This window comes from Prunus mume, linkage group LG7 (assembly GCF_029339155.1).
Source record: "Prunus mume cultivar Tortuosa linkage group LG7, ASM2933915v1, whole genome shotgun sequence".
NCBI classification, from domain to species: domain Eukaryota; kingdom Viridiplantae; phylum Streptophyta; class Magnoliopsida; order Rosales; family Rosaceae; genus Prunus; species Prunus mume.
In genome coordinates, this window is record NC_142704.1 from 19,932,271 (window position 1) to 19,946,655 (window position 14,385).

The following is a 14,385-nucleotide window of genomic DNA, read 5'->3' on the forward strand; positions in this document are numbered from 1 at the left end:
CCAACTCATACATGAAGGAAATAAAAATAATTCACAAAGTTTTTCTTTTTGAGAGAAAAAAATTCACAAAAACTAAAGTTAAACGAAAGAGAAAAAGAAAGAAAATGTGTAAATTTAGAAGGTTTTAGTGTAAATATCATAAACTAACCTAAAAAATAATAATGTTAGGCATGCCAAATTTGGTCTGAATGATATAGAAAATGACATGTCATTAATTTTAAAGTAATTAAATTGCCACATGTGTTAGATGGTTGTTAGGTTCCCAACAGCATAGCTTTTAACTTTGGATTTCATCCTGACCTGTATTTGGTCAAAGTACCAATATTAAGCGTTGAATATTCCACACTTGACGAAGGAATAATTACAGGTTGGCACTCCTATTCTATCTGCTCTGTTATTTTTCCTAAATGGCTCCGAAGATTTTTGATCGCAATGTTTAACACATGCGCCGATAAGAGTATCTTTGACCGAAATGCCAATTTCAACGTGGCAAGTTTTAACTCAAAAAAAGATATTTTAAGCCTTTCAACCGTGATGTCAAATCCTAATTGGATTGACATCTGTCAAAATTGATGCCAAGATGTTGAGATGTCTTTTTATTTTTTATTATTATTTTAATGCTGAGCCCACCTTCTCTCTCATCTTCCATGTATAGTTCTTAACTCTATTTAATATTTTACTCTTAAATATCGGGCCCACCTACTTGTAAAAATAATAAAATAAAATGTATATTTGACATCTTGGTTGGATAAAGAGTTTTACAATATGTCAAATTGCACATCACTATCAAATTTAAATTTGATGTTTGGTATTTGACATCTCCCAAGGGATGCTCTAAGAACTATTGGAATTATAACATGTGATTTCTGTTCCAGGTTCAACTGATGCAGGAGGTATAAGATGCGCAAGAAATGTTACTGTTCATACCGCTGCTATATTGTCAATCAACGCTGTAGAACACTGGTTAGGAATTGGAGCAGCTGATAATTCCATCGGCCTCGAGAGAGACTTGGTAGCTTCTCTAGCACGGGAACAAAAATGTTTGGGTGGCAACTATACAAAGAACAGTTGCTGTGGTATGCACCAATCCTACTTTCTGCATGTTACCATTCTGCATGCATCAGCTTGTTAATGGCTATTTGTTTCCCCTGTTTTACTCACTCACTATCTTGTGATATCCAGGGGAGATGTATTGCTACGGACCTTGAGAGGAAAAGGATATGCAGCGGTGGTCGTAATGGACTTGTTAGGCTTTGAGACCTACCATAAACATTTAAGTTCCTTGTGCGTTTGTATATTTAAGATGAATATTGAAGGTCGCAAGTCATTTTTTTCTTTTAAAAAATAATCAAATTTTGCATGCCCCGTTTGTGTATTTTCAAGCTTGATCTTGATGGCAGCTCTTAATGTATTGATTGACAAACCAAGTTCAAATCAAGCCCTTAATATAGTAAAAAAATAAAAAAAATTCCCATCCTACATCAATATCAAACAGGGCTTATTCTAGTGAAACTCATTTATTTCTTTGCCTATTAATAAAATTTTAACAGAGTACTAGCTGTCAGTTCAAGGATATGCTACTTATAGAAGCATCAAATGTACTTCCAAATTTCAAACAAACAAAGCATAATTTAGGGTCAGTTTGATAACCATTTCAATTTTAGTTTTTAGTTTTCATTTTTTGTGCTAGAGTATAGAGGAAAAAGAGGGAGGATGGAAGTGAGTATGAGAGTGGAGATGGGATTGAGAGGGAAGATGAGAGGGGAAGATGGGAGGGAGGAGTAACAAAAGTGAAAACAAAATTTAAAAAATGAAATCTATTTGAAATTGTTTACACTTTTACTATTTCTCCCTCCCATCCTCCCCGCTTATCCTCTCTCTCAATCTCATCCTCACTTCCATTCTCCCTCTCATTTTCCTCTATACTCTAGCACAAAAAATGAAAACTAAAAACTAAAATGAAAATGTTATCAAACGGGCCCTTAATTTTTTTAATTTTAGAACAATAAACTCCCTTGAAGCACAAAGGGACCATCAGAAGGCAAATAACATCAGTGGCTTCCACAGCAATAAATGAAGAAAAATGAAAATTATGAGAATAAAACAACATTACTTTTCTAGCATCTATCAGGCTATAAGTTATGCAACAAATATTAAGAACTCAATTATGTTGCTGTAGATGACAACGCAAAATCTTCAATCTGTGGAATTTAAAAGAAGGGAGTTTCACTAAAACACCCAAAATGGGGGTTGAAATTATAAAAAAACCCAAGCACTATTTAAACATATAAACACACCCAAAACCCATCATTACACACACTCAAAACCCATTTATAAACACACCCAAAAAGTTGACTTTGGGGTTTATTTTGGGTGTGTTTCTATGTTTAAATAGTGCTTGGGTTTTTTTATAAATACATGTCTAAGATTGGGTTTATTTATAAATTTGTATTAAAAGAATTTATAAAAACAAAACTAGATGCAAGCGAACTCCATACCTTCACAATAATGATGGCTATGACTCCAATGACAACCAGGACAAGTAATCCCATAATACACCTATCAGTTGCAACCTAACAGGAAAGAAAATGGGAAAGAAAAAAAAAGAATCATAATGAGTAATAGGAATGGGAAATATCGTCAACATATGACAAAGCAAGTGGATAATTCAGAAATTGACCTGCCTACCAATTTCCTTGACCAGCTTAGTAGCTTTCTTGATTGAGAAATGGATTGAGTCCAGCTCGTTGACAATCCTACTCATTTGTTCAGTCTAAACATGAAACATTAAAATTTAAAAATTTTAAATAATTTTAAATAAAAATAAAACTTTAGTTCGATGCCCATGCAATTTTCTATAAGGAATATGAAGTAAAATAATTGAAAACGATCACATACTTGAGCTTTGAGTGCTGCTGCTGTCTCTGTTCCAACATTGATGGTCTCATGAACAACCTATTACAAACAGGAACACAAAGAAAAGTTCTACTTGAATCGCTTCTAACAACGCCTGGGAACAGGAACAATCTTTTTCTTCCAATAATAAAATTGGACCTTTTTAAAATGTACCAACCTTTTTTGATCTCTCAATCGCTTGATCTGTCTCATCCATCATTTGGTTTCCATTATCAATTAGTTGTTGATTTGTCATAGCTGCAAAATATGTGGACTCTGGTTAAAAAAATAATTCATCTAGAATGAAGGAAACAAAAGGTATGACGCCTAAGAAAATGCATTGGTCATCTTCAGCATGGCATCTGAACAAAATACTAATGTCAAAGTTATTGAGTAAATGCATACTTCTTAGGAACTTCCCTAAATGTTTAACATACATTACTTTTCTTTGTTAAATCAAGTTTAACCTCTAATCCTACACCAATCCATTTAGGCCTTTTAGTTCTTGATCCAACCAAAGGCTTATATTGATTATGCAGTCACTGTTGTCACCGGTGAACAATCTCATATCGACTCCGAAATCCAATTCTTCCAAAGCTTCATATAGTCAATATAGTCACAAAGCCCAGCTGATGGAAAGTAATAATTGGTTTCTGAAGCACTACTGTATCAGAATTAGGCATCTATACAAATTTCAGGTAGCTACAGATGCAGTTTCTATATAATATCATTAGAGTAAAGACCTGGGTACTCGGTGTTAACAGAAAGGTGAGTTACTGCAACGTCCAGTGAACATAAGGTCTTGTATGGCTCAAGATGTGCATTAACCACTTAGACTTACAAGTGCTATGATATAGTCAAATTCACCTATAATTGATTTTATGAACCTAACTTATGACAAAACGTACATCAACACCACCATGCCAATTACATAATGAAACCAAGCAAATAGAGGAAAAGTCGAAATAATTGTATATCAATTGGTGTCCCAATGTCCAGTGAACATAAGGTCTTGTATGGCTCAAGATGTGCATTAACCACTTACAAGTACTATGATAAAGTCAAATTCACCTATAATTGGTTTTAAGAACCTAACTTATGACAAAACATACATTAACACCACCATGCCAATTTACATAATGAAACCAAGCAAATAGAGAAAAAGTAGAAATAGTTGTATATCAATTGGTGTCCCATGATCTTCCAAAAGTGAGAGGAGAGAGGGGAGAGAGAGAGAGAGAGAGAGAGAGATGTATTTATGAAGAAAAGTTGTATTTCAGTTGGTGTCCCTCCTATATTTTCAACCATATATGTAACATGTGCCATGTGCCAGAACATGACCCAAGCTTGTAACTATCCCTGTCCCTCTCTCCATTATAGATAACTAAATTTTTCTTTGTCCTTTTTTTTTTCTTTTGGAGTCACTTTTCTAATGATTTCCCTCAAGTGTCTATTTTCTCCTCCCCACATCAACCATGCTCAATTTACCTGGTGATGTTATGGCATTCCTCATATGTATTTGTATAAGCATGAATCTGTGAGTGTGTTTGAGTGTACGTGTGCATTTGCATGAGCATTTGTGTGAGAGCTATTTATAAGAGCAGGAATTATCAGCTGATGGGTCAATTATTAAAGGATACAAGGCTGAATTGCAAGTTAACAAATAAATAGATATTTGCTTACACGAGGCTAGCAAGACATTCTGTTCCCCATATTCCTCGGCCGGCCCATCAAAGAGATCAATTTTCTTGTTTTCAAGGTTCGACGCATATCTGCACCAAAGACACAACAAACGTTTTCAAAATTTCTTATAAAGAATAAATAAATACATTTACTTGTAGTACTAAAACATTATCAATTTATAAATCAATTTTAACCTGAAAACAAACCAGTACTTTGACTCATCCAAGAGAACAATTGAATAGTTCTTTTTCAATAAATAGTGCTAAAAGTCAGGCTTCTTCTGCTATTAGAAGAATGATGATGAGATGAGAAATATGTCAAATATTAGGGAAAACATCGCATGACAACTACCATCCAAATTAAGTTACCCAAGTGCATCTCTAATTAAAAGTATAGGAAATGATAGGACTCTACTAATTTGGAAACACGTTCATGAAGACATCCGCGCTAAATATTCGGTATATATGGGAACAGTAGATTGGAGAATCATATCAATTGTATAATTGTGAATTAAAAACTTTATCATTGGAATAATTATGAATTAATAATTAAGACTCAGAAAACACGGCATTTTACATCACAGGTATTTTGGTCTCCATATTGATATGTAATCAACATATGAAATCTCATACATCAATGAAATATTATTTATGTACATATGTTATGCAAGCCTGCGATAATAGATGTTCAAGTCAGACCGATACAATGTACAGGCACACTCACACAACAATTAATGTAATTTCTTGCTGATGCTAACTTACTGCTTTTTCAGAGCCACATATGAATTCAACTCTTTGATCTGCACAAAAGTTCCAACAATGGTTAATACACTTGTAACATGCAAAAACAACAAATAGACACAAGAAGACAATTAAAAGAAGGAACGATTAGAAGAAAGAAAAAAGTAGACATGCAGACTCTGTATATGTTTTCCTCAATTAAAAAATAATCAAAAACCCAAAATTAATTGTGTCATCAAACCGCCACAGCACCATCATATTCCCACAGCCTACTGTATTCCAAGTTTCCTAGTCAGAGCTCCTACCTATTCTATTCCAAGTTCCCAGTCTTTGTAGGAAAAAGACGATCATATCCTATTTCTAATCAGAAAAGGAAAAAAAAAAAAAAAGGTTAAAAACCTCTTACAAGTGCAACAATGAACGGACAAACCTAGGGCTAGGAGCGTTGGATATCCTAGATCTGCAAAGGCAGCCTGATAAGTGTTAACGCCGGCGTCAATTAGATTTAGACCTCGTTTAGATTAGTATTAACAAGAGTAAAAACTTACTGCCATATTTGATGGACCGCATCAGTGAGTTGCCACATGAAATTCTTGGTAGTATATTGTCTCTCTTGCCACTAAAGGAGGCAGTGGCTACTAGTGTTCTCTCAAGGCACTGGCGATATGCGTGGGCATGGTCTACTTTGACACTTGATTTTGATCCCGAGGAAACTTTGGTCGGCTTCAAATACCACAGTCGAACATTGCAAAACAAGAAAAGCCATAGGTATGTCAATTGGCTTCAAATACCACAGGCGTTGTGTTGGACTTAAATCCCTCAAAGTTCTTTCTTTTAACTTTGTTGATGTGACTGGAGAAATTCTAGAGCACTTCTTGTCAGTATGCCCATTTCTTGAGCGATTATCAGTGTCTTTTGCCGAAAAGTTAGTTAACTTAAGAGTTGTTGGTTCATCAATTGCATTGAAGTACTTAAAACTAGACGAATGTGATGACCTCAAAAGAGTTGAAATTTATGACACAAACCTTGTTTCGTTTATTCACACCGGGACTGCAATAGACTTGCGTCTCAGTAATGTACCCTCTCTGGTTGAGGTAGCCATTACTAGTCAGCGTAATGACATTGCTCGTTTATGTGCCTCCACTGCTTTCATGAGACTTGCCTTTACCCAACTTGCATGTTGTCTTTATCAGCTAGAGACTCTCATGATCAATACTCAAGTAGCGGTTAGTATTTATGCTTTATTTTCTTATGATGATATGTTGTTTTTCTTTTCTTTTTGTTTCGTTTGATTATGTAGTTACTCACTTTCTTTTTTGGCTCTCAGGAGTACAATAAGGATTACACCTTTCCTATATTACCAAATCTCAAGCATTTGGAGTTAACGGTCGAAGGAGATTACAAGTTGAGTCTTAGCCAATTATCGTCTTTTATGAAGGCATTTCCTTACTTGCAGAGACTTGCGTTGAAGGTATATTTTTTTGCATAATTTTAATTCGTTGAGTAGGCCGTAAAACATGATAGAATAGAAAACTTTTGAAAGTAATTTTATTTGAATGGAGGAGAAAAGTAACCTAACCGACGTATTATTCATTATACATTAGTAATAATATCATGAAGTTTCTAACATATGGGTTGAGCTGTTTGGACTTGCCGACTTTGCTTAGTTGGTAAACTTCTCTTGAGTATTCTAGAAGCTTCTTGATTTATCTAGGCACAAATTTCATCAGGAAAAGACGTGAAACCTTATATTGGAGAAAAGATATTTGGAATTTAATGGTGATTCTTGTTACTTCTTGTATCATAGGTTAGGAGATAAGTATATAATCTTTTGTATTTCCATTGGTCTTATGACTTCATGAGGTTAATGGTGATTCTATTTGTCACATGTAGACTTAATTGTGGTTCTTGTTCCACTAATAAATTGTTTGCTTGATGCAGTTGCGATTCTGGGAGAAACCTTTTAAGGAGGGGAGAAAAATAAAGAAAGCTGCCAAATGCCCCCACCATTACATCAAGGTAGTAGAAGTATCAGGGTATTGTGATCGTACAAATGCTGTTGAACATGTCATGTTCTTGATGGAGAATGTTGTTGCTCTCGAAAAACTTGTTATTGTTCCTTATTGGTCGTGGGATTGTCATCATAGCGGATCAGAATCGGGAAAGAGAGAAAGGAAGAAGGAAGCAAAGGCAAGACGTCATGCTAATATGCACCTTAAAAATAGGGTTCCTTCAACAGTAGAATTTGTATGCTTGTAATCAGTGGGGAAATTAATTCTTCACTCATATTCTTTGCATTTGATTTCATATGTAGGTTATGAAACTTCATAGTATGAAACTTTTTATCTAATCTGATGTCGTGTGAATTGTTATTTTTTAAGATTATTGTTGAGAGGACAAAACCTAATGAAATCGATCCCCTTTGATTTTTGTTATTTTTTAAATGCAAATTCAATCCATAGCGATGTTGGGCTACTATGTTGTTCGACCACATTATAGACCCAATTGACGTACTTACGGCCTTTCTTATCTTGTAACATTCGACTAAGGTTTTCTCAGGATCAAAATCAAGTGTCAAAGTAGATGCCCACACATACAACTAATGCCTTGAAAGAACACTAGTAGTAGCCACTGCTTTCTTTAATGGCAAGAGAGACAATATACTAACAAGAATTTCACTTGGCAACTTATTGATGCGTTCCACCCAGTTATTCTTAAATTAAATGTATGATAATCAAAATAAATTGGCAAATTCATTTAACGAAGAGCTAGCATAACCAGAATAATGATGAAACTAAGGATCGGTTTCATTACAACTTTCAAGTTTAAATAAGGCTAGAGAGACTATAGAACTTTCCTTTTTCCAGTTCATGACAAAATATACATTTAATTTTCTGGTGGCATCCAAACCTAAATTGTAAAAATCAAAATATACATGTGATGAAAAACAGCCATGCATATTTGCGGACACCAACTCTTTATAAAACCTTGTCTTCGATTTCCACACTTCACCAACCCATGCATGTTGTTAGGCATGAAGGTGTGCAAAGCAAACCAACCAGTGGCGTTCACCAAATACACAAATGCAGGACACATTTTCTCATGAATTCACAATATTTGAAGCCAATAGAAAGCCGACAGCTATTAGAGATTATGGCTAGACTTATTTGAACAAAAGCCAAACCCAGGCGGCCAAATTACCACCATCAGTCTCCAATCACACTTGAGCCCTTCAACAAGATGTGCCTTTGTTTTTTTGTTACAAGATACGTACGTGACCCCCTAGGTTTTGCACCTAAGCCTCAAACATCCACGTCGGTGTGGACTTTGCTGGCCATTCTATACCAATTATGCATTCATTAGTCAAGATTTTCTTCTCATTTAAGCTTAATTATTAACACCCCCAGGGTTGATAATTGAAAAAAATAAATCTTCAAGATTTGACACGTATTTTTTAGCGATTTTACAAAAATGTTACTTTTACCACATTCTCATACTACTTATGTGGCAGATGAGGTGTATAACCACATCAATTAAAACGTGTCAATAAATCATAAAAGAAAAGAAAATGTTAAATTAGTTTTAATTGATGTGGTTGTACACCTCATCTGTCACATAAGGTAGTATGAGAATGTAGTAAGAGTAGCATTACTCTTTACAAATTTACATAGCAGTAATTTTGTATGGTTAGTGAGGAATATAAAAAGATTTCTATTGATACTATACCTAGCCCCTTGGCACATCCTCATGTACGTGCCAATTGGTTTTATTTTTTATTCTTTATTTTATTTTTAGAATTAAGAAAAGATAACATGGGTAGTTATGTTCCATAAAAGTAGGACCTATTTTCTGATTTTGTTTTTGTTTTTATTTTTTAATGTGAAAAAAGTGAATTTACCATATTATTATCCTCAATGTTTGAATTAATTAAGGGCATTTTCTGGTATTTTGAATGTTTCACCGTTCTCTGCATTTTGCTTTATATATATAGATAGATGATAGATTGTGAAAAATGGTTTTTCCATAGATCAGAAGTAGTTTGTCCCGTTTTAGTAAAAGATAACGTGGCAAATATTACTGAGGAACACAATTATATTTTTCTTTTCTAAAATACACGTTTATGCAAGTTGCCTTTGTAGAAGAGCATTCATTTGATAAGCCTTGTTTTGCATTTAATTCGCGATAGGAAAATGAGTTTTCATAGACTAAAGATAACAATTTTAAATCTTGGTTATATGTTTATTTTAAATCTTGTCTCATCCCGGATACTAGCAGATTACTCTTCAGATAACAGCAGTTCAGCAAGTATTCCCAAAGCCGCAGAAAGTAGCCTTTCATCTCCATTATCTAACGCACCGTGACCAACCTGTTAAGATTTTATCTAGTTACAGTAGTTGTTTTTAAATAAACTGATTATCCTATTATGTAGGAAGTCATGTTGCACGTTGTTATGTTTACCAAGTTTTTAGGAGTCTCCCAGTAGTGGAGCAGTTTGTTAGTGGTGTCAGTAATAGATTAAGTTAGTAGGAGTCAGGTCCTTGAATTTAGTATAGTCTGGTGATGTAACGTTCTATTTAAGTTCAACTTTATCAGTATACAAATTACGCTTTCCAGCACCTCTTCTCACCTGTGTTTGGATTTTGAGTTTAACTCTACATCCGGTATCGAGATCTCCACCGGGCCTGACATAAAAGTTCCTACAAAAGCGTAAGCTATAATTGCACTTATGGCGTAAGTTACTATGGCTATAATTGCACTTACGACAGTAAGTTACTATGGCGTCTGACAAGGTTACAGACAACTATGTGCAGCCAGCCATACCACGCTTTGATGATCATTATGATCATTGGAGCATGTTGATGGAGAATTTCCTGAGGTCTAAAGAATATTGGATTCTCGTGGAAACCGGTATTGTAGAGCCGGAAAGTGGAGTGGTGTTGACGGAGCTACAACAAAAGAAATTGGATGAATCCAAGCTGAAAGATTTGAAGGCGAAAAATTACTTATTCCAAGATCGTTCCATTTTGGAGACCATTCTCCAAAAAGATACTTCCAAGCAAATTTGGGATTCCATGAAGAAAAAGTATCAGGGCTCAACGAAGGTGAAGCGTTCAATGCTGCAAGCACTAAGGAAAGATTTTAAGACTCTTTAGATGAAACAAGGAGAGTCTGTCAATGATTATTTTTCAAAAGCAATGGCAATTGCAAACAAGATGAGTATCCATGGCGAGAAGATGGAAGACGTAACCATCATAGAAAAGATCCTGTGATCTATTACTACAAAGTTTGATTACGTTGTGTGCTCCATTGAGGAGTCAAATGACATTGAGAAGCTTTCAATTGATGAGCTACAGAGTTCCTTGCTTGTACATGAGCAGAAGATCAATCGGAGTACATCTGAGGAACATGCGTTGAAAGTTTTTCAACACATAGTGACCTCTGTACGAATTGTCGCAACCTCTCACTATTGTCTAGTCTTGCATGGAGAGGAAATCGTATCCATTACATCATCTGTGTCATGGAAGGAAGATTGCCAAGATTGGCTATTAGAACTCGTACAAGCCCTGACCCTGTCTCGCCTCCAAGATCCATCTCCTGTATTCCTTTTATCACTGTGTGATGAAACAACTTGCTGAGAAGAGAGACGTCTCGTCGATGACCCAATTAGTTTGCCCCATATGCTTATTTCTCCTTTAAGCCGTGCAAAGGCATATGTAAATTGGGTATAGGCATCAGAATTAAGTTTGCCATGTGATTCCTCATATTTCTTCACATTTTCTTTTGTAGCATGACAAATTAATGCGACAGCAGGCAAAACAGTACTCAGGAAAATATTCATAACGAAACTCTTAACATCTTCTCGCCTACCTCCGGGAAGGTAACTAGAGTCCTCCTCATCAAAGGTAGCCACAAATCGTATATGAATAAAACTTCCAATGGAGTCATCCCCATCTCTATTATCCACTCATAATACCTCACCAGGCACATCATCTAGTAGCATCCAAAAAACGCCAATACGTCCAAGGCGCCATTTCAAGAACCCATTTTTGGTCGCATTCATAGACAAAAACCTGCTTCACTTTAAAGTTAAGCAGTTTTAGGTGCTTGGTAAAAATAAAATATCTCGATTATTTTAAAAGCAGTGGTCTTTTGACAGAATTTTTAAAAGCGGCTATGAGTTGCTTTTCAATGCTGCTTTCAAAAGAAGCAGAGATGAACCTTTAATGAATTTTTTTAATTCCCAAAATACCATCATTCATTTTAAAAAATAACACCACCTCCACTTCCACATCCAACTCCACCACTTACACCACCACATTCACTACCTCCACAACCACCGCCATCACCACCACTACCACCTCCTCCACCACCACCACAACCACCACCACCAACTTCACCTTTACCTCCACCACCACCACCACCACCTCCTCCACCACCACCAACTCCACCACCACCACCACCACCACCAACTCCACCTCCACCTCCATCACCACCACCACCACCACCTCCTTCAAAACCTCCACATCCACCACCACCTCCACAACCAACACCACCACCACCACCATGCTGCCACCTCCATCACCACCATGCTGTCACTACCACCACCTCCATAAGCGCCATCCCTACCACCACCACCTCCACTCCATCACTACCACTACTACCACATGATTAGTACATAACATTTTTAACATCATGTCTATTTTAGTCATTATTCACAGTTACAACAATTTTATATTAAAACTTACCAAACGGTTTTGACACTGCTTTTTGTACTAACAGCACTTTAAAAATATTGTTTACCAAACGCGGAGCTACTTTACTTTACAGCTAATTATTTTCAAAGCACAGTGAAGCAACTTTTTTAAAAGTGACAAAGAATCCCAAATGGGCCTTAGTGATGTTGTCTTCTTCGCCACTTATGAGCTTCGGTAGAGCGATCGATTTACAAGACAAAGAAACGCTCGATAAGTCCTTTGGCACATGTGTGGTACCGGCCAAAGGCTCTCCGATGCTTAATTTAGAATACGTACATGTGAATAGTAATCTGAGCAGTAATGGTAGTTTTGCCGAAAGTTGCGATTACCACCTTGACCGTTTTGTTGGCTTTCAGTATAGTCTGGTGGCTAAAGTCCTCTTGAGTTAGGAGGTTCATCGAGACACTTTACTAGTTTATAAAGGGGCTCTAATGAGGTTTCGATTAAGGAGATTGCGACTAATCGTTTTTGGGTATGCTTTGTCTGTGAACGAGATCAAAAACGGGTTCTTGAAATGGCGCCTTGGACGTATTGGCCTTTTTTTTATGCTACTAGATGATGTGCCTGGTGATGGATATATACACACAATAAGCTTAACCCAAGGGACCTTTTGGGTCCAGTGCATGGGGTTTCGGGTTTCTGTATGACTATTGTTGTTGCTAAAGCCATTGGGTCGCCGGTTGGTGAGGTATTATGTGTGGATAATAGAGATAAGGATGACTCCGTTAGAAGTTTTATTCATATATGATGTGCAACTACCTTTGATGAGGAGGACTCCAGTTACCTTCCCGGAGGTAGGCGAGAAGATGATAGAGTTTCGTTATGAATATTTACCTGAGTACTGTTTTGCCTGCGGTCACATTAATTGGTCATGCTACAAAAGAAAGTGTGAAGAAATATGAGGAATCACATGGCAAACTTAATTCTGATGTCTATACCCAATTTACATATGCCTTTGCACGACTTGAAGGATAAATAAACATATGGGGCAAACTAATTGGGTCATCGGGGAGACCTCTCTCTTCTTAGCAGGTTGTTTCATCACACAGTGATAAAAAGAATAGAGGAGATGGGTCTTAGAGGCGAGACGAGGTCAGGGCTCGTACGAGTTCTAATAGCCAATCTTAGCAATCTTCCTTCCATGACACGGATGATGTAACGGATACGGTTTCCTCTCCATGCAAGACTAGACAACAATGAGAGGTTGCGACAATTCGTACAACGGCTAGGCATGGTGCGAGTTTTAGAATGGATGAAGTGTCGATGCGGATTGGTCATGATACCTTAGATGATGGAGATGAAAGACTACTTTTTGCAGCGTTGGGAATACTTGCTAAACTATCATGTTATCCAAGAGTAATATGCCAGATCTCGAGATGAGGGTAAGATGCTTCCAATGGACGTGCGTATGCAGGATGATCTATATACTTTTTTGGTGGTTCCGTAACTTGGAATGGTGGTTAGTAATTCTTTGGCCTTGGATCGAGACTTGTCATGGTGAGGGTGGACAAGATCTCTTTGGCGATAAAGGTGGGCATTGAGACCGGAAAACAGGAACATCGAGTCGCACCAGATGGAAAAAATAAAAATAAAATGTTGACTAAAAAGTCAACAATCGGCACCGAATCAAACCGGACAGGTTCAAACGTATTTTGATGTTGGTTTCACACCTTACAAAACCAGACCGCACTAGTTGTGTATTTTTTTAATTTTTTTTAAAAAATTATTCTTAACTCATTAATGATGACCAAACAGGACAATTAGCAAATGAGGATATGGCCCTTAAATTCAGATTCTTTTAATTTATTCCAATAATTGAAAAAACAGCTGAAAAGGGAAAGGACGAGGACGACGGAGAAATTATACAATAGTACAGTAGTACTACGTGGCAATTGATATGTGGTATTACGTTCCACTGAGCTTGCAACACGTGGATGGTAATAAATTTCTCCATGACGATGTTTGCCTTCTCCAAAACATCCGTTTCTTTGTTATTCTTCCTAAAGACTGAACTCAAGTTTGAAGGCGCCGACTTTGACCGGCAAAAAAAAGTGTGAAGGTGCCTACCAGAAAAGAGAATAATAATAAGAAGAAGAAAATGCAAATTAAAAATCTGTGTAAAGCTCCGATGCAAAACAATGGAGTTACATGATGCAAGAAGCCAAGATTATTTCTTTTAGCGTTAATTTATTTGAAGCAAACTCTCACTGAAAATTGCCAAAATTTATGGATTTTTTTTTTTTTTTTTGTATTCTTTCTTCAAGAGAAGGTGTTTTTCAACCCATAATTTTTATTTTATTTTAGAAATCAAC

General features: G+C 36.3%; 2 protein-coding genes across 2 annotated transcripts; one reads left to right on the forward strand and one right to left on the reverse strand.

Annotated features, from left to right (window-relative positions):
* Positions 1-1,863: 1,863 nt before the first annotated feature.
* On the reverse strand, positions 1,864-5,872 carry LOC148915697 (putative plant SNARE 11). Its single transcript, XM_089041981.1, has 8 exons — positions 5,867-5,872; positions 5,340-5,377; positions 4,579-4,667; positions 3,074-3,153; positions 2,899-2,955; positions 2,681-2,773; positions 2,499-2,573; positions 1,864-2,201 (listed from the first exon to the last, which is right to left on the reverse strand). The coding sequence occupies exons 1-8, from the start codon at positions 5,870-5,872 to the stop codon at positions 2,166-2,168; spliced, it is 474 nt and encodes a 157-aa protein (XP_088898107.1). The 3' UTR covers positions 1,864-2,165.
* Positions 5,873-6,342: 470 nt separating this feature from the next.
* Positions 6,343-7,748, forward strand: LOC103337326 (uncharacterized). Its single transcript, XM_089041587.1, has 3 exons — positions 6,343-6,544; positions 6,646-6,789; positions 7,260-7,748. The coding sequence occupies exons 1-3, from the start codon at positions 6,470-6,472 to the stop codon at positions 7,575-7,577; spliced, it is 537 nt and encodes a 178-aa protein (XP_088897713.1). The 5' UTR covers positions 6,343-6,469; the 3' UTR covers positions 7,578-7,748.
* Positions 7,749-14,385: the final 6,637 nt, after the last annotated feature.

Excerpts from the sequence above, each read along its gene's own strand:
- LOC103337326 (XM_089041587.1), top strand. The coding sequence starts at position 6,470 with ATGAGACTTGCCTTTACCCAACTTGCATGTTGTCTTTATCAGCTAGAG. Across the intron at positions 6,545-6,645 it reads TGATCAATACTCAAGTAGCG|GAGTACAATAAGGATTACAC; the intron begins GTTAGTATTTAT and ends TTTGGCTCTCAG. Across the intron at positions 6,790-7,259 it reads TGCAGAGACTTGCGTTGAAG|TTGCGATTCTGGGAGAAACC; the intron begins GTATATTTTTTT and ends TGCTTGATGCAG.
- LOC148915697 (XM_089041981.1), bottom strand. Across the intron at positions 4,668-5,339 it reads TATGTGGCTCTGAAAAAGCA|ATATGCGTCGAACCTTGAAA; the intron begins GTAAGTTAGCAT and ends TCTTTGGTGCAG. Across the intron at positions 3,154-4,578 it reads GAATGTCTTGCTAGCCTCGT|CTATGACAAATCAACAACTA; the intron begins GTAAGCAAATAT and ends CATATTTTGCAG.